Here is a 21,009-nt window from a genome sequence, read left to right on the forward strand (position 1 = left end):
ATGATGAATGGCCCGTTACCTTAAATATGTGGAAACCAGCTTGGTTTCGGGCCATTTAACGTATGATGAATAGGCCCCTATGTGATAATGAATAGACCCCTTATTCATCCCTTTATTCATTTTTATGTGTAAGGCCAATTCATTATCGCTGTAACGAAGGAGTTATCACTAATATCTCCTTGTTACTAAACTTCCACAATAATTTCTACAATCCCGATACTTAAGTATGATGATGCAGAAATTGTGTGATTCATCAAGTTTCGAAAATGCTTTATTTTTGGAACTTGACTGTGAAACTGTTTGCCATTCGGAGAAGGCGCACAGTGTGTGTACTTGTGTCGGTCACTGCTCCCCTTGGTCCCATCTCCTCTCGCTGTGGCCGCTGGTAACAGTTCCCCTTTTCCCTGTCTCCGCCGCTGTTCTGCTCCCTATCGCTCCCTGCTGTGGCCGCTGGTTCTGGTCCCCTTTGCCCTGTTTTCTCCTGCTGTTCACTTCGGTGACTGGTCCCTTCACTTCCCGCTGTGCCTGCTGGTGTCTGGTCCCCATCTCCTACCGCTGTTATGTCATACTTGCCAACTCTCCCTCATTGTCAGGTAGACTCCCTGAAATAGTAGCAATCTCCCAGCCTTCCGGAAGAGTCTCCCTGATTGCACCTTACTCCCATTATAAATCTGTTATATTAAAAAAAACAAACAGATATATACATTCAAATAGGATCGCTAGTATTATGTCCCTGCATTGGGTATAAGGCACAATGATCCCTATGGCTACATGCATTTTCTGAAGAGTATTTAGAATGTTTTCGTCAACAAATAGATCTTAACTAACTGCTTTGGGGCTTGTTTGCATGGTGATGTAAGTCAATTTTATGACACGCCTCTCAGATGTAGCAGTACACGCCCACTTTACTGCTGCGCTCATTGGTGTTGCTTTCACAATATCCCTGAAATGCTTTTTCATAAGTAGGCAAGTATGCGTTATGTATGTCCTGCTTGTTATATTTAGATTCATGTGCAAAGATAATCATTACTCTGTGCTGCAGGGAAAATTTCCGAAAAGCTGAAATTTTCGGAAGTGATGATTTTACAAGTGCGTTTGATTAATTACATTAATTTTAAGTAGAAAAAAGCCGCAAATGTAAAACTAAAATATCACTAAGAAGAATTCTGTCATGATGAATATGGCCCTAAATATGGAAAAGTAGAAAAACTGCATTTTTTATGTGTGAAAAAGAGAATTACATTTTTTATATTTATGATTAATGATAGACTGTATGGCCAGCTGGGTGGTTGGTAATAATCATGCCGTAATGATGATGGGCCTATTTTTATGTGGAGGCCTAGGGCTGTAGTCCCATCCGCCCCATACAGCCTAGTATTAGAAGGCACTTAATGATAGTTCCTTTCACATTGCAGGAGAGAACAAGCCAGCATACTTTACCAGAACATCACCATAGTGGAACCAATATTAATCCAACAATATGAACATGTCATTAGAAGCTTTGTCCGGGAGATTAGGCTTCAGAGCACAGAAATGGAAAATCTGGCTATCGCTGTGAAAAGGTAATTTATTTATTTTTTATTTTTTTAATGCTTATTAACACCAGTGTTTTTCATATTTGTGTGGTCCATTATGTTACATTATATTCCCACATTTGGAACATTTATCATGACAGCGCAGGAACTATTTACCTTTCCTTCTTTTGGTCAATGTTAGTCTGTTGTATAGATAGGCCAATGTGAATTGTTATCCTTGTGTCAGAAACATATCTCCTAACATCTGGGAGGATTAGGTAGGGACATCCATGTGGCCTCACAAGGAAGGGGACATGGCCTCGCATCTCACTCCTCGATTACAGCATCCTGGGGGCATGGCCAGTGTTCTCCTTACTGTTTACATGCTGTGTGCATGTGAACGCATCTATTTACCCACTGGTGCTGCTCTGCACCGAAAAGTGGGACTGTCTAGTCAAGAGTGGAGCAGGACGATTGGGCAATATTGTGTGTTTCAATGCTTTATTATACATATAGTGCCAAATCATGTTGGTATTGGTACTACAGATTTTATATCATAGCACTATTATTGTATAAAATTTTGTGCATGGTGCCAGTCCTGTCCCACCTCACATTCAAAGATAAAAAGAGACCTATTCATTTATTTACTTGTAACATTAATTTTCACGTACAGGGCAGGATGCATGACGCATAGAATTCGGGATGTGACGCATCCCGCTGCTTTTCGCATGCATGCCGGCCTTACCAACGCCGGTATGCATGACTAACACCGCAAAGGACCGCTCTCTTGGTAAGAGCTGCCCTTTGCAATGGAGGGGCTTCCGGGTCTATGACCGAGAAGCCCCTCTGACATCCTTCTGCGCATGTGCAGATGGACGCATGCGCTGCGGGGTGTGCTGGGAGGTATCCGATTGGATCGCTCTCTCAGCACTCTCCCGGTAGAAGCCCATAGGCTCAGGAAGATGGCGTTGCTCACCGCACCCCGGAGTGCATCATATTCAGGGGCTTGGTGCATATGAGAAATGCGGTTAAACCCGCATTTTGGGGGTTTGACTGCATTTCTACCTTTGATGCATCCTGCCCACAATGATATTTTGGAGCAATATTTTTAGTGTATTTTCAGCCAATTGTTTTTTATCGCATTATAGCAGTGTCTACCTTATATTATTACACAATGTATGGAGTGGGCTGCTTCAGAATTTGAAACCCTTTGTCTTCTATTCTACACTATACATCATAATCAATGGATACAGTAGATAAGCGGAAATGTAGACTTGTACGGGTTATTTAAGTGCTGGACAAAAGTGTTTTTTATTCAGCACATTTGTTTTTTTAGCAAATGCACCTATATGATCACCATGTGCATATGCGTGTCCGTGGCCCTAATATACTTTTACAGAAGGGCTTCCATGTAGATATTTATAAACATACATCAGCAAATGTAAAATATGTGTTTTCCCATACCAGATGTGTTGGGTGGTATATAAAGCATTCTATCGTAAATATTGACTGGCCCTGATTACTGCGATTTCTTGTCTAATAAACTCAATTTGCAGGTTTAATAATTCTCTGCAGACATCCACCAAACTTGCAGTGTTATGTTAGGAGCTGATTTTGAGTTGCACGCAGGCCCGTTTTGTGGACCGATCTTCTGATGTTTTGCACTGTACATGCATCATAGTCAAGCATATGCTACTTTGAGCAACTACCATTGATTATGTGTTGTACACAACTCTGTTACAGCTCCACCTGCAGCTGAATAGGTGTAACTAGGCTGCAGTTTGGAATCTACACACAGTCTAAGTTTTCTGAGAATGTGGTATGTTAGCGAAATTGCCGGCTAGGCAGAGTTGTGTGTCCGTAGAGATTTGTCTGATTTCGAAATGATCTGTAGTACTGATGACAGTCTGGTGCCATTGTGCACTGATAGTAATGACAGCTACTGCTACAAGTGGATGGACAGGGGCAGTATGGTCGCAGAGATTCATGCAACTTGCATGCAGGCAAATATCCGCATTTATTTCCATGCATACAATGACGCATTCAATATAAGTCAGCCCCTAAAATTTGCAGTCCCCACACTTTGAGTTTTAATCCAGTGTGTCGGCTTGCATCACAAGTGTGTGTTTTGTCTTTGGGTGCAGTGTTAGGTGCATTACTATGGCTTACCCTTAATAAGGAATATCCAAATTCATCCACCTCCAGCAATGTGCTGTATGCCTGTACCCCAATAGTTGCACTTGCAATCATTATAACATGCTATGCAATCTCACACAAATCACATCATAATTGGGGAAAAAGCTTTGCAGACTACCGTTGTTTTCCAGTTCATAACTGGCCCTTACTATTTATGTACTGGAAGGATTTTGCAGTATTTGTTGATATTTTTCATTGTAAATTACAGGGCACAGGACAAAGCAGCAATGCAGCTAAGTGAGCTGGAAGAGGAGATGGATCATCGGATACAGGCTGTGGAGACCACAATAAAAAAAGAGGTTAGCATTATCTTTACACAAAATATAGCCAAACAGAGGGCCTAATTCAGCATGGATCGCAATTGCAACAGCGTGCGCAGATCGGCTGATTGTTGCGTACTGCGTATGCACCTCACTGTGCGTGTGTGGGGATCGCACTGCGATTACAGGGCACTGTGAAATCTATCGCAGAGTGAGTGACAGACCATGAGCGTTTGGAGTAGCAACAGGGGAGTGGTTGCAGAAATGCAGACGTGCCTGTACGTTTGAACACCGTTGCATGGGCATGCATAAATTTGCCACTGCGATTCCCTACGCAGCCTGAGTACTCACTGCGTGCGACGAGACTTGCAAATTCTGCGGTGGCAGACTTTAGCATATTTTTGCAGATTCATTACGTGCGATTACGCAGATGAGATCGCAGTTGTGATCCGTGCTGAATCAGGCCCAGAGTTTGCATTGCAGTTTTCAGTGTCACCTGTTTTGCATAAGTGAATGTTCCAAGCCAGACACGTCTTATTTATATGCAGTTCATGTACATATGTTTAGGAAAACAGGTGGTTTCATGTGACGCAAATATATGACACCAGTAGTGATCTCAGTTCAGCCACTTATACTATGTTGCTTTAGTGCTTTTTGTGTAATGTTGTGTACACAGCATGTATCTTACCTGACTTACAGTTTCTAATGCCATGTGTACTGCCAAGCAGCAAGCACACTCTGAATAGAATATTGGGCACATACAGTATACTGAATTCCACACATGCTCAGTTTCAAAGGGCTTACTTGGCAACTTTAGTGGTCATACAGGTTTTTGAGCTTCGCTCTGACTTTTCTTGCTTCTCACTTCAAAAATAGCATTGAAGAACTTTCCATAGTTAAAAAACATCTTCACACTCTTCATTTTAATGCAGGTTGTTTACTGTGCCTAAGACCAATGGGACATACACTGAAGGGTATTTTACTGATACAAATTATTAGCACTACAGCAAGGATAAATCTTTGTGTTTTTGAAATGTATCAGATTTTTGCCATTCCTATACGGATTTATAGTAGGGTTGTGTTTTCTTTTAGCTATTTACTAATAGCAGAATAAGAGGTCATTATCAATGATATGCTCCTTGCAGAAGAGAGTGGACTCTTTACCCTAAGGAGCCAGGATCTGCATCCCAAGGGTAAGCAACGGGCAGTCAGAAAGCAGCTCTGCTCTGTGACTGGTAGTTTTCTAACTCCCTTAATCAAAGAGCGATGCCCTATGGAGAGCAAAAGGCAGTCTGAAAACCAAAACGATTACTGGAGTTTACATAAGGAATGCATTGCATTCTTTTTTGTCACTGATGTCCCATTGATTTACATAGCACCAACATATTCCTTACCGCTCTACAATTATAAACAAACACAGTTATAAAAATTAGACTGTATATTAATAGACAGAAAAGAGGGCTCTGCTCGCAATCTATAGTAAAATAAGAGTTGGCTACAAATTGGTCTAGTCATATTGCAAGAGCAAATAATGCTTACTTCCCAGTCACACCGCTATGTTGGTCTGGGAGTCAGAGGGTTGGAGAAGTTTAGAAAAAGAAGAGGTGTATGTTGGTGCAGTGTCGTGCATGACTTTGCATGTTAGTAGAAGTAGAAGTATTTTATATTTGAATTAGTAGCACTCAGGCTACTAATGTAGGGGTTGACAGAACGGAGCAGCGGTAGAAGAACGTTTTGCGTTTATGCATTCAGGACTGTATGGTGGTCACAAAAAAGCTCTCAGGATTGTACGGCGGTCAAAATGTAAACGGTGAGAAGCGTATGTACCATATGTATCTCAGTCCTAACTCCACTTGCAACTGGACGGCAATGGGATAGGTTTGCTATGACATGCTGACGAAATTGCAGGCACTGCTGATTGAAAATGTTGCCTATCACCCCTTATTGTTAAGTAGACCCCTATGTGTTTTATTCATTTATGGATTAGTTCGCTGTGTAATTTACTTTTTGTTTCTGCAGTTGGAAGGGGTTCTTTGTAAGATTTTCCTTCTGCTCCTGTTTGTCTAGAATAGGTATTCATTGTATGAACGGATCGGGGTGAAGGCTGCAAACCAGTTTCTTGCCTAGGGCCCCATAAGCAGGGCCGTAGCTAGGGTAGTGCGGCCGGTGCCATCGCACAGGGCACCGCAGGGCAGGGGACGCTGTTTGGGATGTCTGTTTATTATCATTCTCACTTGTAGCTTCCTCTTATTTCATCCCCAACATCTCCTGGCCTCTCCTATCTCTTCCCTGGCCCTTCCCATGAGACCATTCCCCTTTTTTGGGTGCATTATGTCCCTTTGAAAAATGAGGGGGCCGCCAATGGTCTTTCTGGCACAGGGCACCAAAAAGTCTAGTTATGGCTCTGCCCATAAAATCTTAATGTGGCTATGTGCACAAGGGAAGGAGTTTGTAATGGAATTTGCACAAAGTCGCAGACAGCCGACCTCTAATAGACACTGCTGCGTCCACCTTTGAATCAAGCGCTAATGCCACTGAATAGAATAATTCCACACACAGGTTCTATAATTGCATCACATTCTAACTGAATAATATTCATCAACAAAACGAATAATGTTGTGAGCACATTATGAATATAGTTGAAACAAAGTTCCTATGCACAGCTCTTAAACATCCTGTTCATAAACACACTAGGGGGCCTATTCATCACCACTTAATTTCTACAAAAGCAGGTGAAAATTAACATTTTCACCTGCAATTGTAGAAATTAAGTTATCGGCCCATTCATTAAGAAGGTAAAGCAGGAGATATCACAGGAGATATTGCATAATGGCCCGCTGTCCCTAAACACTAGTATGGGGACAGAAATCATCAAGCTCAGAAAATACAATATTTTCTATTTTCGGAGCTTGATTGCAGGAGCATTCGCCATCTTCAGTGCTCCAGCTACCCACCAGACATCGGGGCTCTTGTGCGCAGGTGCGTAGTGAGGGTGGTTTCAGTGGAGCTCAAGCTCCAGGCGCCAAAGGTTACCGGAGGCGCCACACACTGTGTACCCGGCAGCTGTCTAAGCTGACAACCTGCCGGGTACCAGCATTGAACTGTGAACGCTGGCCTCTGAAGTGATCGGAGGCAGGGGTGCCGAGAGGGGGGGGAGCGGGTACAATTTATCCGGGCCCGGGCTTCCAGAGGGGCCCGGCGGGGGACCGGGTCCAGCGCCGCCACCCCCTCCCTCCTCACTATCTCCCAGCACACAGCGTGTGCTGATATGCAGTGGAAGATTGCTGTGGCTGCTGCTTAGCAGCCGCGAGCAATCTCCTATGCCTGAGGGGGGGAGCGATCACACTGATCACGCCCCCCCTGGCTTTGCTCCGGGCTGAGGGGCTTGGCCAGGGGGGGCGCGATCAGTGTGATGTATGAATGTATGCTTTTATCTACTGTTTTATTTGAAGGGGTGTGGCCACGCCTCCCGCGATTAGGCCACGCCCCCTCTTTACCGGGGCCCGGCAGCGCTCTCAACGGGCCTGTTCGGAGGCTAACCAATAAATGTGAAGTGCCACAGTAGTTTATTTAAAATACTCTTTTGGGAACAGACACTATATTGAGCAGATGTTGGTGTAAATAGTGTAATGCCTTAGTAGTATGCCCCTGCCTTGACACTTTAAAGTCTGGTACCAAACTCCAAAAGGGCACCATGATATTCCTAGAATGAACAGCCTGCTGTATTTGTTATCATGGCAGCGCGGTCTCTCCATTTGTGCCATGAAAGCTTGTATGTGAGTGTCCAATATTACTCCCATAATAATAGTTGCTTCCTAATGTGTATCATCTTCTATATGGGAATGTTTACAGAAGTGTAACCACAGTATTGGTTAATCTTTTGTATAGAAGGTGCCACAAACTGTTCATTAACACTGTTCCCTTGCCCTGTACATACTGTACACTAATATCAAGTTCTAAATGTTCATCCTACAGGCTGCTATAAGATTAGGATACAGATGTGTCCTTTATTACTTTTGCTTGAATTGTGCCAATTAGTCCATCTCAGCGAGCCAGGTCCTGAGCGGTGCCTTTTTTTGCTCAAAATGTGCCTCTTATTTGCATAATTAAAAAACATAGAAGCGACAAAACTACACTGCCATAGTACTCTGATGAATGTGGTGTGCATCATTTGTACATCTGTGTGCGACCGAGTTTAAATCTCTGTAAAAAGGGCTTTGATATAAGCAGCTGCAGCTTTTCTGTTGCATTTCATCGGTGACTTTGTACGTGTGTAAAACCAGTTCATGGGCATGATTCTAAGTTTTTCGCTATTTGCATATCTGCTGCATCTTTGGATGCAGCAGCGATTAAAAAATATGCTAATGCTGCAGGAGGCGTCTGAGGACAAAAGACGGCCACTGCCGGCATTGCAGATCCCAGTTCTGCGTCTGAAACCTAAGCTTACTCAGAGTGGCTGTATGAACTCAGCAGCCAAAGCTAGTAAATCTGCGCTGGAAGACGCAGGCACTGGGCCCCAACATGCCCAGAAAATGGTGCTGATTCCCCTCTACCCCATTTTTCTGAAATGGCTGCCCTTCCTGCCCCCAAACGACCGCAGCCTGTCAATCGGGCTGTGGCTTCTCCTACAATGTGACCAGAGCACTGTGGCTCCAGGCAATGCGCACTCCACCTACCATTGGAGTTTATCCCAGTAATCACTCCACGTGACAAAAGAAGTCATCGTATATTGTGAACTCATCTTCAAATCATTTGTAGAAAGTTATGTTTCTGTAACCTGATACCAAATGTTATGGTTGTGCCTATATCTCCTTCAGCTAATGGACCCAGACGTGACATTGAGTGAGGGCTGATGTGCTGTTTCCTGCCTTGGAAGCGCTGTTATTTTGTCTCAAATGTAGTATTTGGCCACCAACAGTAGAAACTTGTACCTTCGCGGGGTCGCATCACTCTCCACGCTATGGGTATCGTTACTATTCCCAATAGGTGTCCACATGGATAGTAAATGATGACGTCAGGGTGCTTTAACTGAAGGGGATCTAGGAGCATCCCAAATGTTATGGACATTACCAGTGAGCTTTGTCATTCTGGTGTCTGATAGTAATGCATGGGACCTGATTTTAAGGTAGGAGTAATGCAATAAAGAGCAAGTAACTGTGCACTTTGGTAAAACCATGCTGCACTGTGGGTAGAGCAGATTTAAAATGTAGAGAGATTTAGAATTGAAAGGGGCATGTCCAAACTGACATCTAAGTTGCTGTGTTAAAAGAAAACTGTACACCATTTGTGGGCTACATGCAACAGAAGCCAGTATTTACTCGACATGCAAAAAAAAAAGTATTTGCTCCCTTGGTATTGCAACACTGTTTGTCCAGGTGCAGTTACATGACCTTTTTGGCTTTACCTGCACGTCAGAATCAAGCTCTTTATAATTCCATAACACATATACCGGAATACGTTTTTAATTTTTTTTTTTGTTCTTATCTTATCCAATCATCATGACATATGACTTGTGATTTAGCATGTTACTTAGGGTGGTTGCAGTTGTTTTTTTTTCTTTAGATACCTGTCTTATTTAAAGTAAACAAAGACACCTAGAAGGCAAATGCACCGTGCCTGGCTAGTCTTTACTTTGTGGGCAGGTAGTACATTAAACATCTGTGTGGCTCTATTAATACATCACTTACAAAAAAAAAAAAACATAACAGTTGCTAGACAACATAAAAACATTTATTTTTTAACTCAGATCACAGTTGGTAATGCTTTTCAGATTGTATCCAGTGATGGATTCTATTTTGAAGATCACACTTGGAAATGATACATATAACATTATAGTCTTAGACACAAATAATCTCCATGTTAAGTAGAGAGCAGGGAGAAAGCATTGTGGCACAATCAAATTTACTAATATAGTTTGTATTTTTGGAATTTTGTACATAAGTCAGAATTTCCCAAACTCGGTCCTCAAGGCATCATAACAGTCCAGGTTTTAAGGATATCCATGCTTAACCACAGGTGACACAATAAGTACCTCAGTCAATTCGATTCAACCACCTGTGCTCAACCGTGGATATCTCTAAAACCTGAACTGATTGCCTTGAGGACCACGTTGGGTAACCTCTGACATAAACCATTGCTAGGATTCTGCATTTTTCCACAGCAATGTGATCACTAGGAACACAGGCCCTGATTCAGAGCCGGACGCTCTGAAAGAACGCTCGCTCTGAATCAGGGCGTTTTTCTTTGTGCGCCCTCCTGGCCACTTGCGTAGCTGTGGGTGACCACCCACAGCTATTGCGAGCAGCCAAGATGATGGTGCGATGGTCAAGACCAACGCGACCATCGGAGCTTGCGACGAGACCCTTGTGATAGGGTCTCGTGGCCTCAAGCCCCAGAGAGCTTCTGGCTCTAATAGAGCCGGAAGCTCTCCCACTGACATCACTGGTGATATCAGTGGGGCCACCCACAAATGGCAGGCATTCGCTTGGGAAGCCACCCCCCCCCACGCCTACAAAATGGGGCGAGCTGTCAATCAACATCGACAGCCGCCCCTTTTGTAGTGAGCCACGGAGCGAGAGAATTTCTCTCTCGCTCCGGGGCTTGCACACGCGCAGTGCTTCCGCTACGCGTGCGCAGAGCCCACCATCGACCCGCTTGTGAGCGGGTCTGAATCAGGCCCACTATTCCAATAAAGTTACTGGATGTATTGTTATTTCTCTATGGCTTAGAATCTAGTAGACAGCTCTTCTCTATTATTAATCTACTATATAAAAGCGAAAATTTGTCCTTCTTTCCTTTTGTCTTTCTATACAATTCCACAGTTTACAAGCCAAGGTCGTGAAATTTTACATACGAGCGTCTTAAAACACGGCCAAGGCAACTAAAAAAGTTTGAAATCGAAATTAATTACTGTTAATTTTTAATTAAAACCCAAAATTTTTGCTGGACGCTCATTGTGTGGCCTTGCACTTAGTACTGCTATCTGCTGCCTCCAGTGGTGATATTTGAGAACTTTCTTATCTCTACTATTTATACTATTTCTGTCCTTCTGTGACAGAAGGACAGATATAGTATAAATAGTAGAGATAAGAAAGTTCTTTCCTTCTGTCTTTCTATACAAATCCACAGTTTACAAGCCAAGATCGTGAAATTTTACATACGAGCATATTAAAACACGGCTCAGGCAAGTAAAAAAATTATTACTGTTAATTTTTAATTAAGTAAAAACCTCAATTTTTGCTGTACACTCATTGTGGGGCCTCACGGCATATGGGTAGGGCCCCGGGGCGAGCCTTTTGTGTTGTCATGTTTTGTCATGATCTTAATGTTTATTATCGAAGAGAGCTTTAGCAGGCTTTCCCAGCATTCTCAGCTGTCTGACTATACCAAATTACGCAACAACATTGACTTCTTTCTTCCAACTGTGTCAAAAGGATGACTTTGCAAGGACCCTGCTGTACTGTGAGCTGCCAAAATATTACACATGGAATGCTTCTGGAAAGTTTTTATGTGCAGAAAACAGGGAGTCGCTGTAGATGGTCATCCTGGTATCAGAGCAACAGAAGCTCTTGGCCGTGGTTACACTGTACATCCGAGACATTTTGAAGGCTTCTACCTCCGAAAATCGCTTTACACTGTGACAGGTCCTACTTCCTTCGAAGACCTTAGGACTGTTGATGGGGAAGTTTGTCACACTTTTCGTGAGGCCTGCCTAAGGAGAGGTTTGTTGGAGGATGATGTCTAAACAAACATTCTTAAAATCCTTGGCAACGCCGTGTACTCCAGCTAGTAATTAATAAATACAGATACACACGAATGTAAGGCACTTTGCGCAAGATCTGTGTCTCCTATCCACACTCATTAACTGTTCCCATTCATGGCAACATTAATTTTTTTCCAGGCTGTGCTCACTCTATGGAATGCACTCCCATATACAATACGACTTTACTTTCTCCAAACCTTCCACCATTCCCTGAAAACTCGCCTTATATTAGACTAGGTACCTCATAAGGCTCAACTTTGTATACTTGGCACCAAGCATGGATCAGTATGATGCCAAACGTCAGATTAACCTTTATAACCAGGCTTATCATAATCTTCACCTATAACACCCCCTCTTCCATACAGATGAACTTGCTTACCATTACACATTTGCCCCAAATTTCGTGCTTACAGTAGTAGAGACTTATTATTAGAGATGTGCATGGACCCCAATATTTTGGTTTGGCAAAACCACTCTCAAATGTTATGGTTTTGTCAAAACCACCCTTAAGTGTTTTGGTTCTTTTCTGTTTTTGTTTTGGATTTCTTTAAATTGATAAAAACCACTAAAATCATGTAATTTGGACCTGTTTACATGCAATCCAAATCCCGAATTTGTTTTTGAAATCAGAGTTACGAACTTACTGTACAGCAGATCCAAGCCGGGACTCTGTTCTACTCGGAACCCCAAAAATGATCCGAGTCAGGAACCCCAAAGTTCAAGTGTGATCAGTTATCAGGGGGAATAAACCGCACATCTCTACTTAATATTAGGAAGCTTCTTTGCTGGTACAGACCAGCAGCGGCTCCAGCCCTCTTACCCGAGGGGGGCTACTGCTGGTTCGGCCGTGGCCGTCCGGGTCCCAGCGCCTGCACAATAGATCTGGCAGGACCCGGGACTGGTTTATGCACATAAGCGGCGGTGGCCCCGCGCACGTGCATGACATCGGCTTCTGGGGCCTGCATTCACTGCAGCCCCGAGAAGTCCTGTAGGGCTGCCCGAAAAGCAGAGCAGCGGCTTCCACTGGAAGCCGCTCTCTGCTAATCGCACCTCCCCCTGGGGCTGCCTGTCCTGTACGTGACTGGCAGGTGCCGCTTCCAGTGGGAAGCCACCTCCAGTCACAGTGTAGCCAGACTGCACTAACGGACTGCACTGGCTCACTGAAGTGGAGGATTTTACTGGGGGGGGGGGGCTGCAGCCACTGGTTCAGACTCAGGACAAAATGGTATGACAAAAGCATTGTCCAAATGTCTAAGCAAAGGTGAGGGCAGGCAGCAAATGATAGAAGCCAGTCAGAAACCAGACTGAGGCTAGAGAAGATGCCAAACAGTAGAACCTGGTGTAGAATCCAGGCAAAGGTAAGGGCAGCCATAAGGCAGCATGGACAGAAAACACCAAATAATACCGGTATCAATGAACAAGCAGAGACTACTAAGCAACTATGTAATTACAGTATAAACTACCTGCCCTGACACGCAGAAGTATCTCTGGTAACTGAGTGACCAGGAGAGAGAAACAGTTACTTATGGAGGTACATGTATGAGCCCACCAATCCTAACACTATACATATTATACAAAGTAATGTATATGTTTTAGCCTTGTATGCTTTGTTATAGATCAATTTATTAGGAGTGGCATAAGATAGAGCAATGTCTTACTTTTGGAGTTGAATCCAGGATATTTTACATATATGCTGAGTACTGCTCATACTGTAAGTGCGTGTGGAGTATTCCCTGATACAGTAGCTGTTTACTGGACCGTGATGAGTCAGGAAACTCCCATGGGGCATATGCAGTCAGCTTTGTTGCAATGTGCATATAGCAAAGCACAATCACTGAAGCGCTGAGGGAAACCTGCAGGTATGATTGTCAGCAGTAGCTGCTGATGACGTTTTATAATGCTCCAGCCGTGCATCCTGTGTAGAAAACTAGGGAACTATATAATATGGTTAATTATGAACGTGTGCTTCTTTGCTGGTCCAGCATTCATACGTACTGTAGGAAGGCCCCAACATGATTTCGGCTCAGTGCCTCATTTTGTGTAACACCAGTCCTGAATATCTGTAATTGTTAATCTGGTTTGTGGATATTGTTTAGCCCTGTCTACATAAATTACCGTTTATCATTAACTATTATTTTTCATGTATTTATTAGTACAGCCGTGATTGCTATGATGAATTTGTTTTTTACAGCAATCTAAAGTAAGGATATTGCAGAGAGGCTTGAGCCATACTCATTTGTCTCAGCAATACGGGACCTACGAAGTGAGGCCTAAGCAGATTTATGCATACAGTATGTCACACAACTTTCAGTTCCACTAAGATAAATAAAAATAAAAAGTTTAAAAATACTTTAATATGTTTTTTTTAAAGTATTATTATTATTATTATTATTATTATTATTATTATTATTATTATTATTATTATTATTAATAAAAACCTGTCTACCTGAAACAAATGCTTTATTGAAGTAGTGAAGTATGTTCTTAAAATTATTTAAATCTGTTAGATCTAAATCTGTAACAACAATGTCAACATTGTGCATGTAAACATTTTGACTACATACCATAGAAAAACTATTTTAGTTTGCTTTCATTAGCCGATGGAATAAAGCTGCTCTCCTAATGGCTGGATGGCTGGAGTGATTCTTCAGCAGTTTACAATTTCCACACACATCTAAATAGCTTACTGAGAGCCGGCCACAGCTGCTCTGTGCAGATAGAGGAGTACAGTATGTTGTGACATTGTTTTGTATTGTCAAGAACTTTTTGTATGTGTTTATTTTTCATCATCGTAAAGCATTTTGAAGTGAATGCTGTTCTCTATCCTGCTGCTTTCCCCATAATCTTTATTCCTTACACATAACTCTGAGTTGATTACGGCTCAGTCAAGCAGACATCTTGCAGTGAGTTTTCCATGCCTATGGGCTACATTGTTTTATTACATGGATACAGGAGTTGATTCCAGATACACTTTTGCAGGATAGTGCATTTCAATAAGTGTAGCCTAATGAACATTTCTAAACACTCAAAAGTCATACAGGTAATAAACCATCCAAGTGACTCCTTGTTCGCATTGATAATTTTGATGATTGATGAGGCTTATACATTGTAAAGCTGGGTACACACTAGACGTTATGTCGCCTGATATTGCGAATCAGGCACATCGTGTAGTGCGAATGGACTATTGCGTGCTCCTGCGGGTCGTTCATCGCATCTTCTGATCGGCCTGTAGTGCACATATGATTACGTCGTTCATGCCGTTGGCCACGATCCAGGATCATGTAGTTTGTACCAAGCTTAAGTTGTATTTCATTCCCTGCTCATTTAGTAACTGTAAACCCACAATTCTAGGCATAGATTCCAATCCCATGAAGTCGGCATGCTCCTTGTAATGCGTTAGGGCCTGATTCTGAGTCAGATGCCGATGTGATACAAGTCGTAGTTGTGATTAAGATGCACGGCAGATGCACAATCCCAGAAATTACTACAAAATGTATTGGATGTACTGGGTGGTGACAGTGAGGTGGCTAAGCGGATGCACAGAGTTGGCACTCAGATGCACAATCACTCACATACAGGGCTGGCAATAGAAATCTTGGGGCCCGGTACACTGATATCTCTGGGGCCCCAAACCCCCCCCTCGGGAACCCGGCGGTCAGAATCCCGACGCCAGTGTTCTGTCAGGGTTAGGATATCGACAGCGGTCGTCCGGTATCCTAAAACTGCCCTTTCTCCCTATCCCTCCCTCCCTGATGCCTAAACCTAACCATCCCCCCTTAGTGCCTAACACCCCCCCCCCATTCCCCTAGTGGTGCAATGAATGAACTTGTATAATGTGAGTGCCAGGAATCTAGTTTACAAATGTATATATATATATATATATATATATATACACTCACATGTGTATACATATATACATATATATATATATATATATATATATACACATACATATGTCTATATATATAAATATATATATATATATATATATATATATTTTGGGGGTGTGCACCGGCCACTTTTCGTGTTTTGTGTTTTGGCTTTGGATCTGGATCTTTCTTCGTGTTTTGGATCTGGATTGGTTTTGCCAAAACCACCCATCCATGTTTTGGGTTCTGGGTTTTGTGTTTTGGATCTGTATATTTTTGGAAAAAAGGATAAAAACATCTAAAATCACAGAATTTGTTTTTTTCCTACACTATTATTAACCTCAATAACATTCATTTCCACTCATTTCCAGTCTATTCTGAACACCTCACACCTCACAATATTGTTTTTAGGCAAAAAGGTTGCACCGAGGTAGATGGATGATTATGCTAAGCAACACAAGTGGGCGGCATAAACACGTGGCCCATCTAGGAGTGACACTGCAGTGGCAGACAGGATGGCAGTTTGAAAAACTAGGCCCCAAAGAGTACATACTTGCCGCTGCTACTTTGTTGATGCATGTGCGGCTAAGGCACACACAAACACAGGAAAAGAAAAAAATAGAAATTTTTTTAATTTTTTGGGGCACTTTGGGGGTTACACCACCCTTCAACAGACCAGCTGGCCCTTGACTTATGACACAGGCACATGCTTGGCGCTGCTACTTTGTTGATGCATGTGTGGCTAAGGTGCACACAAACACAGAAAAATATATTTTTTTCTTTTTTGGGGCACTTTGGGGGTTACACCACCCTTCAACAGATCAGCCGGCCCTTGACTTATGACACAGGCGCATGCTTGGTGCTGCTACTTTGTTGATGCACGTGTGGCTAATGCGCACACAAACAGTAAAAAAATATATATTTTTTTGCACTTGGGGGAGCATCCCTGATGGACAGAGCACCCCCTGGACAACACTACAGCACCCCTTTAGGACTGGGACACTGCACAGGACTTTGGAGTGGACACAGCCCCTATGGAGAACTGACTGCACAACACAGTCCAGCCAGCCCCTATGGACTTTGAAGTAGTGGACACAGCCCCTATTAACAACAGCAGCACAGCACAACACAGCCAGCCCCTATGGACTTTGAAGTAGTGGACAACAGGGGTGCTACGAGGGGGTAGTGTTGGGGGTGCCGCAAGGAGGGGGTCGGGGGTGCCTCGAGAGGGGGAATCGGGGTGCTGTGAGGGGGTAGGATGTGGGTGCCATGAGAGAGGGGGGGCAGAAGTGCTGTGAGGGGGGGAGTGATGGGGAGTTGGACAACAAGTCGATGGGAGAGGAGAGGAATAGGAAGCTGGAGGGTTGAGAATTGAATGGGTTGTTGCCCGTCATGGAGCTGAGTGCAGACTTGGATGCGGGCCCAGGAGGAGGAACACACACCGGCCTCCGCGTCTCACAGTGTGACAAGTGTTTTTTGACTTAGGGGAAGGAACAAAGGGTGATGGTGGGAGGAGCTACTGCTGGACTGCTGCTGCCGCTGTATGGTTCCTGTATACAGCAGCACTGCACAGCAGATTAAAAAGTAGGTGTATTTTTTTCTGTCCCTGTATCCTCGGGGCCCCCCTGACCCTCGAGGCCTGGTACTGGTGTCCCCTTTGTCCGCCCCTGTCGCAGGGCCTGCTCATATAGGAGGCTATACACTGACGGAGAATCTGCGCCTAGCATGGAGCTGGTGCAAGTTTCAAGGGTGAGACTGATGGTTGTAGCTAAAGATGTACCAAGCGGTTTTCGATCATCTAAAGCCGGTAAAAGTGGATGTCCTTGCACAGTCAGATGCATGGCTGTAGTTAGCAGACCGGCGGATGGGATGCTGCTGGTCAAAAAACCGTCATCGCAAGCCTGACACAGGACTAAAGATAAGCGTCGAAATACCGATGCCTATCTTAATCCCGACGCCGGAATCTAGACAGACGCCATCCCGAATAAGGTAAGCCGGGGTGTCTTAGCTGTAAGCCACGGGGGGGGGGGGGGGGAGTGTAAGATTTAGGCAGCATATCGAGGTTAGAGTTTTGGAGGGGAGGTTAGGGTTAGGCATCACTGGGGGGGTTAGGGTTATGCACTAAAGGGGGAGGGTTAGGTTTAGACATGAAGGTGGAGAGACAGGTTTAGGCAATGGGGAGGGGGAGGGTTAGGGTTAAGGTGCAGGGTGGGGAGTGTTAGGGGTAGGCTACAAGCAGGGAGGGTTAGGGGGAGAAGGGGGAGGGTTGGTATACTTACCCGACCCTTGTCAGGATACCAACCATAGGGATACCGCTGTCTGTATTTTTTACATGAGGCATCCCGACTGACGGTATTTCATACTCGTGCCCACCAGGGGAAGGACTGAGACTAGCATTACAATATAGTCACAGGAGCGACTACAGCAATAGATACTAATGTGGTCGTGTTCGATGGTGGGACCGATGCAAAGCGGTGGATTAGTGCAGCAGCCGGTGGATATCTCTATATGAATTACATAGGCATTAGCAGAAAGGCAAAGTTGCGCTACATAAAAAGTCAGAGTTGCGGCGGCATTAGCATTTACCTCTGAATCAGGTTTTAAGTGTCCTGCAATATAATGCCCATTTTTAAAATAGATTTTCATTTTAATAATATTTTCCCTACAGTTACTGAAAACTCTATTTCTATAAATTACAGGTATTGCTGATTAAACCTAACTACTTCACAAGCAGCTCGCCATGGCCTGCCACATATTGCCAGTGGTTCATTACTACTTGTGGTAGTAGCGGAAAATGTTCCAGGTTTTATATTGTACATAATTGAGTTTGAAGAATTGTAGTTATATGTGACTTTTCCTTGCTGACCATGATGTGTCTGTCTGAGCAGCAAAAACATAGCTGCAAAAGGGTTGGTTATATCAAGGGGTGTTTCCAACGCTTTTTAATATATACTACACTTTTGTGACCTTTTATTGTTGATTATATTCTTATTTAATTTTTCAACTCTTGTTAAATGATGTACTGTAGGGGTAAATTTACAAAGCTCTAATGAATTCGAATGCAGCTAAATCGCACGTTAAATGCATATTCGCAATTTACTAAACGCTAAAATCTTCCGAGTTTGTTCCATTCTAAAGGAAGAAATCGGTTGAGAACTTGAAACTCGGACGATAACTTGTTTTCGGACAAATAGACCATCGATTGAACTCGGCAGCCTTTTGCCATAGACATCAATAGGACATGGAAATTTACTAAGGATTCAAATTTGTCATTGCGGACGAAATATACTGTAAATCGGCCACAAAAGACGCTAAAACTAACCCAAATAGAAATCTCACATAGAACACCTTTTTCAATTCGAGTTTGACATCTGAACATACTTAACCATCAAATCTGTGGCCACTGAAAAGGGGTTAAGCATATGGATACACTTCACTCCTGTTACAAAGAGAAACAAAGCATGGCAGAGTTTTCTGTGCTGGATGGAGATCTTGTGGGGGCTGTGAGATACCTGAGACTCTGCTACCAGGCTAGAAGAAACCAGGGTCATGAAACTGAGCATGATCAGCATTGGCCGATAGCGAAGTCATACATGCCGTGATATGACTCGGTAGCGCCGAACGTCTTTTTGTGCGTCTTTTTACCTTCAAGTGTGTAATAGTTAGCATGAACAGCTTCGGCTGATTAAAATGATATGCAGCATGACTATATTCTGTGAGCGCAAAAAGACGCCCGGCGCTACCGAGTCACACGGAGCTCCCGCCTTATGTGTAGTACGACTTGTAGCGCTCGGAGGATAGATGTATGTGGACACATCTGAAAGTACACAGATTTTTTTAATATTTTGAAATTATAAAAAAATAACGTTGTTGCCCCCTCCCCAAAAGAATTTTTCACTGGTTTTCATATTTTTTTTATCACAGAAGCACAGATGGATCTCACTGATCCCGTTCGTGCTTCTGTGTTTAGTTACACACAGATGCATGTATCACAGATCTCTTTCATCCGTGCATGCATCTGTTCATTCGAGTTAGTGAAAACCGAAAGCTAAGTAGAAATGAATAATACGAATGACAATGAATGATTACACCATCGAACAACACGAATGACAGGAACTTGGCAGCTTAGTAAATTCAGTAACTTGTTTGAAAAATGAAACACATGAATCCGGACGATGTCATCCGAGATTGATCTCGGTTAACATAGAATAGATTTCGGCACCTTAGTAAATTTACTCCGTAGTGTACGAGTGTGGTTAGTCCCAAATTAGGGAGGCCCAGAATTTTGTGAGATTGGATCTACTTTTTTGTCTATTTATGTTGATCTGTCATACAGTAAATTGTATATAGCACATTTAACATGCACCTTTCGTGTGCAGAACAGTTCTGTGTAAACAGGTGTTAAACTCGAAAATATCCAGTCAGCTCAAATATTCCATTATTCTATGTATGTATGTTACCACAATGCAGTGTCACTCTGCAAAGCTGTTCAACAGGTCCACTATTGTATAGGTTGAGGTGACGGTTTACATTCAATTTGGCACTGAGATATGGCTTGTCATGGATTTTTCAATGTTTATTGCACACTTTAATTCTCCTTCAGTCATGGCTGGACAGGGATTAAATAACCTAAGAGGCATGTAAAGAATATCTGTGACCTACATATTCTGTAACTAAACAGATACCTTAACCAGCAACACCTAAATAAACAAACATACCTTCAGTCATTTACAAAGTACACCCAGGGATTGTTGGAAAATACCTTCACCTTGATGTTCTGCTCAGTACATGTCTCATCTCAGCTCTCTCCACCTTTGTGTACTAAAAGGGCACTTGCTTGGTGTGTGTAGAGGTGGAAATATATTTATATAGTGCACTGTGCTAAAGTATTAATTTAATATGAAGATCCAGTCTCCTACACTGCTTGGTTTTGTTGGGCTAAATAAATCCTCAAGAATTAGGGGACATTGGGACTATTTTTATTACATTTCACAATTGTGTGTGTGAACCTAATACATTGCAGCTAGCACTTCTATTCCAAGTTTTCAGCTGCAGAGTTGAGTGGTCTGTACTTTTAATGGACCCTAGCTTGTCAATTCTTGCATGCTCTGTGTAACTAGAAACTAGAGATGAGCGGGTCCGGTTCTCAGAGAACTGGACCCACCCGAACTTCCAGATACGAAGCGAGAACCGAGCTAGGCTCTGGTTTTCACGCATGACTCTTGATCTCAAAACTAGGCAAAACATCATCCTCCCGCTGTTGGATTCTCGTGGGTTTTGGATTCTATAAAGGTCCCGGTGATCGGCGCCATTTTCAATCCGAGTGTGGGTGGTGTACTGAACAGACGTGTTGCTGTCACTGTCTGTGTCAGTGTGTTGACTGCACTTTTGGGGTCTGGGGCTGAAGG

General features: G+C 43.2%; 1 protein-coding gene across 1 annotated transcript in view; it reads left to right on the forward strand.

The window, feature by feature from the left end:
- The window catches only part of RASEF (RAS and EF-hand domain containing), a 131,573-nt gene that overhangs the window by 40,428 nt on the left and 70,136 nt on the right, over positions 1 to 21,009 (forward strand). Inside the window, exons 2-3 of the mRNA XM_088470292.1 lie at positions 1,416 to 1,562; positions 3,919 to 4,009. Of these exons, the coding sequence (XP_088326418.1) occupies positions 1,416 to 1,562; positions 3,919 to 4,009 (238 nt within the window). The remainder of the gene's footprint in view (positions 1 to 1,415; positions 1,563 to 3,918; positions 4,010 to 21,009) is intronic.

This window comes from Taudactylus pleione, unplaced genomic scaffold (assembly GCF_031769625.1).
Source record: "Taudactylus pleione unplaced genomic scaffold, aTauple2 ptg000095l, whole genome shotgun sequence".
NCBI classification, from domain to species: domain Eukaryota; kingdom Metazoa; phylum Chordata; class Amphibia; order Anura; family Myobatrachidae; genus Taudactylus; species Taudactylus pleione.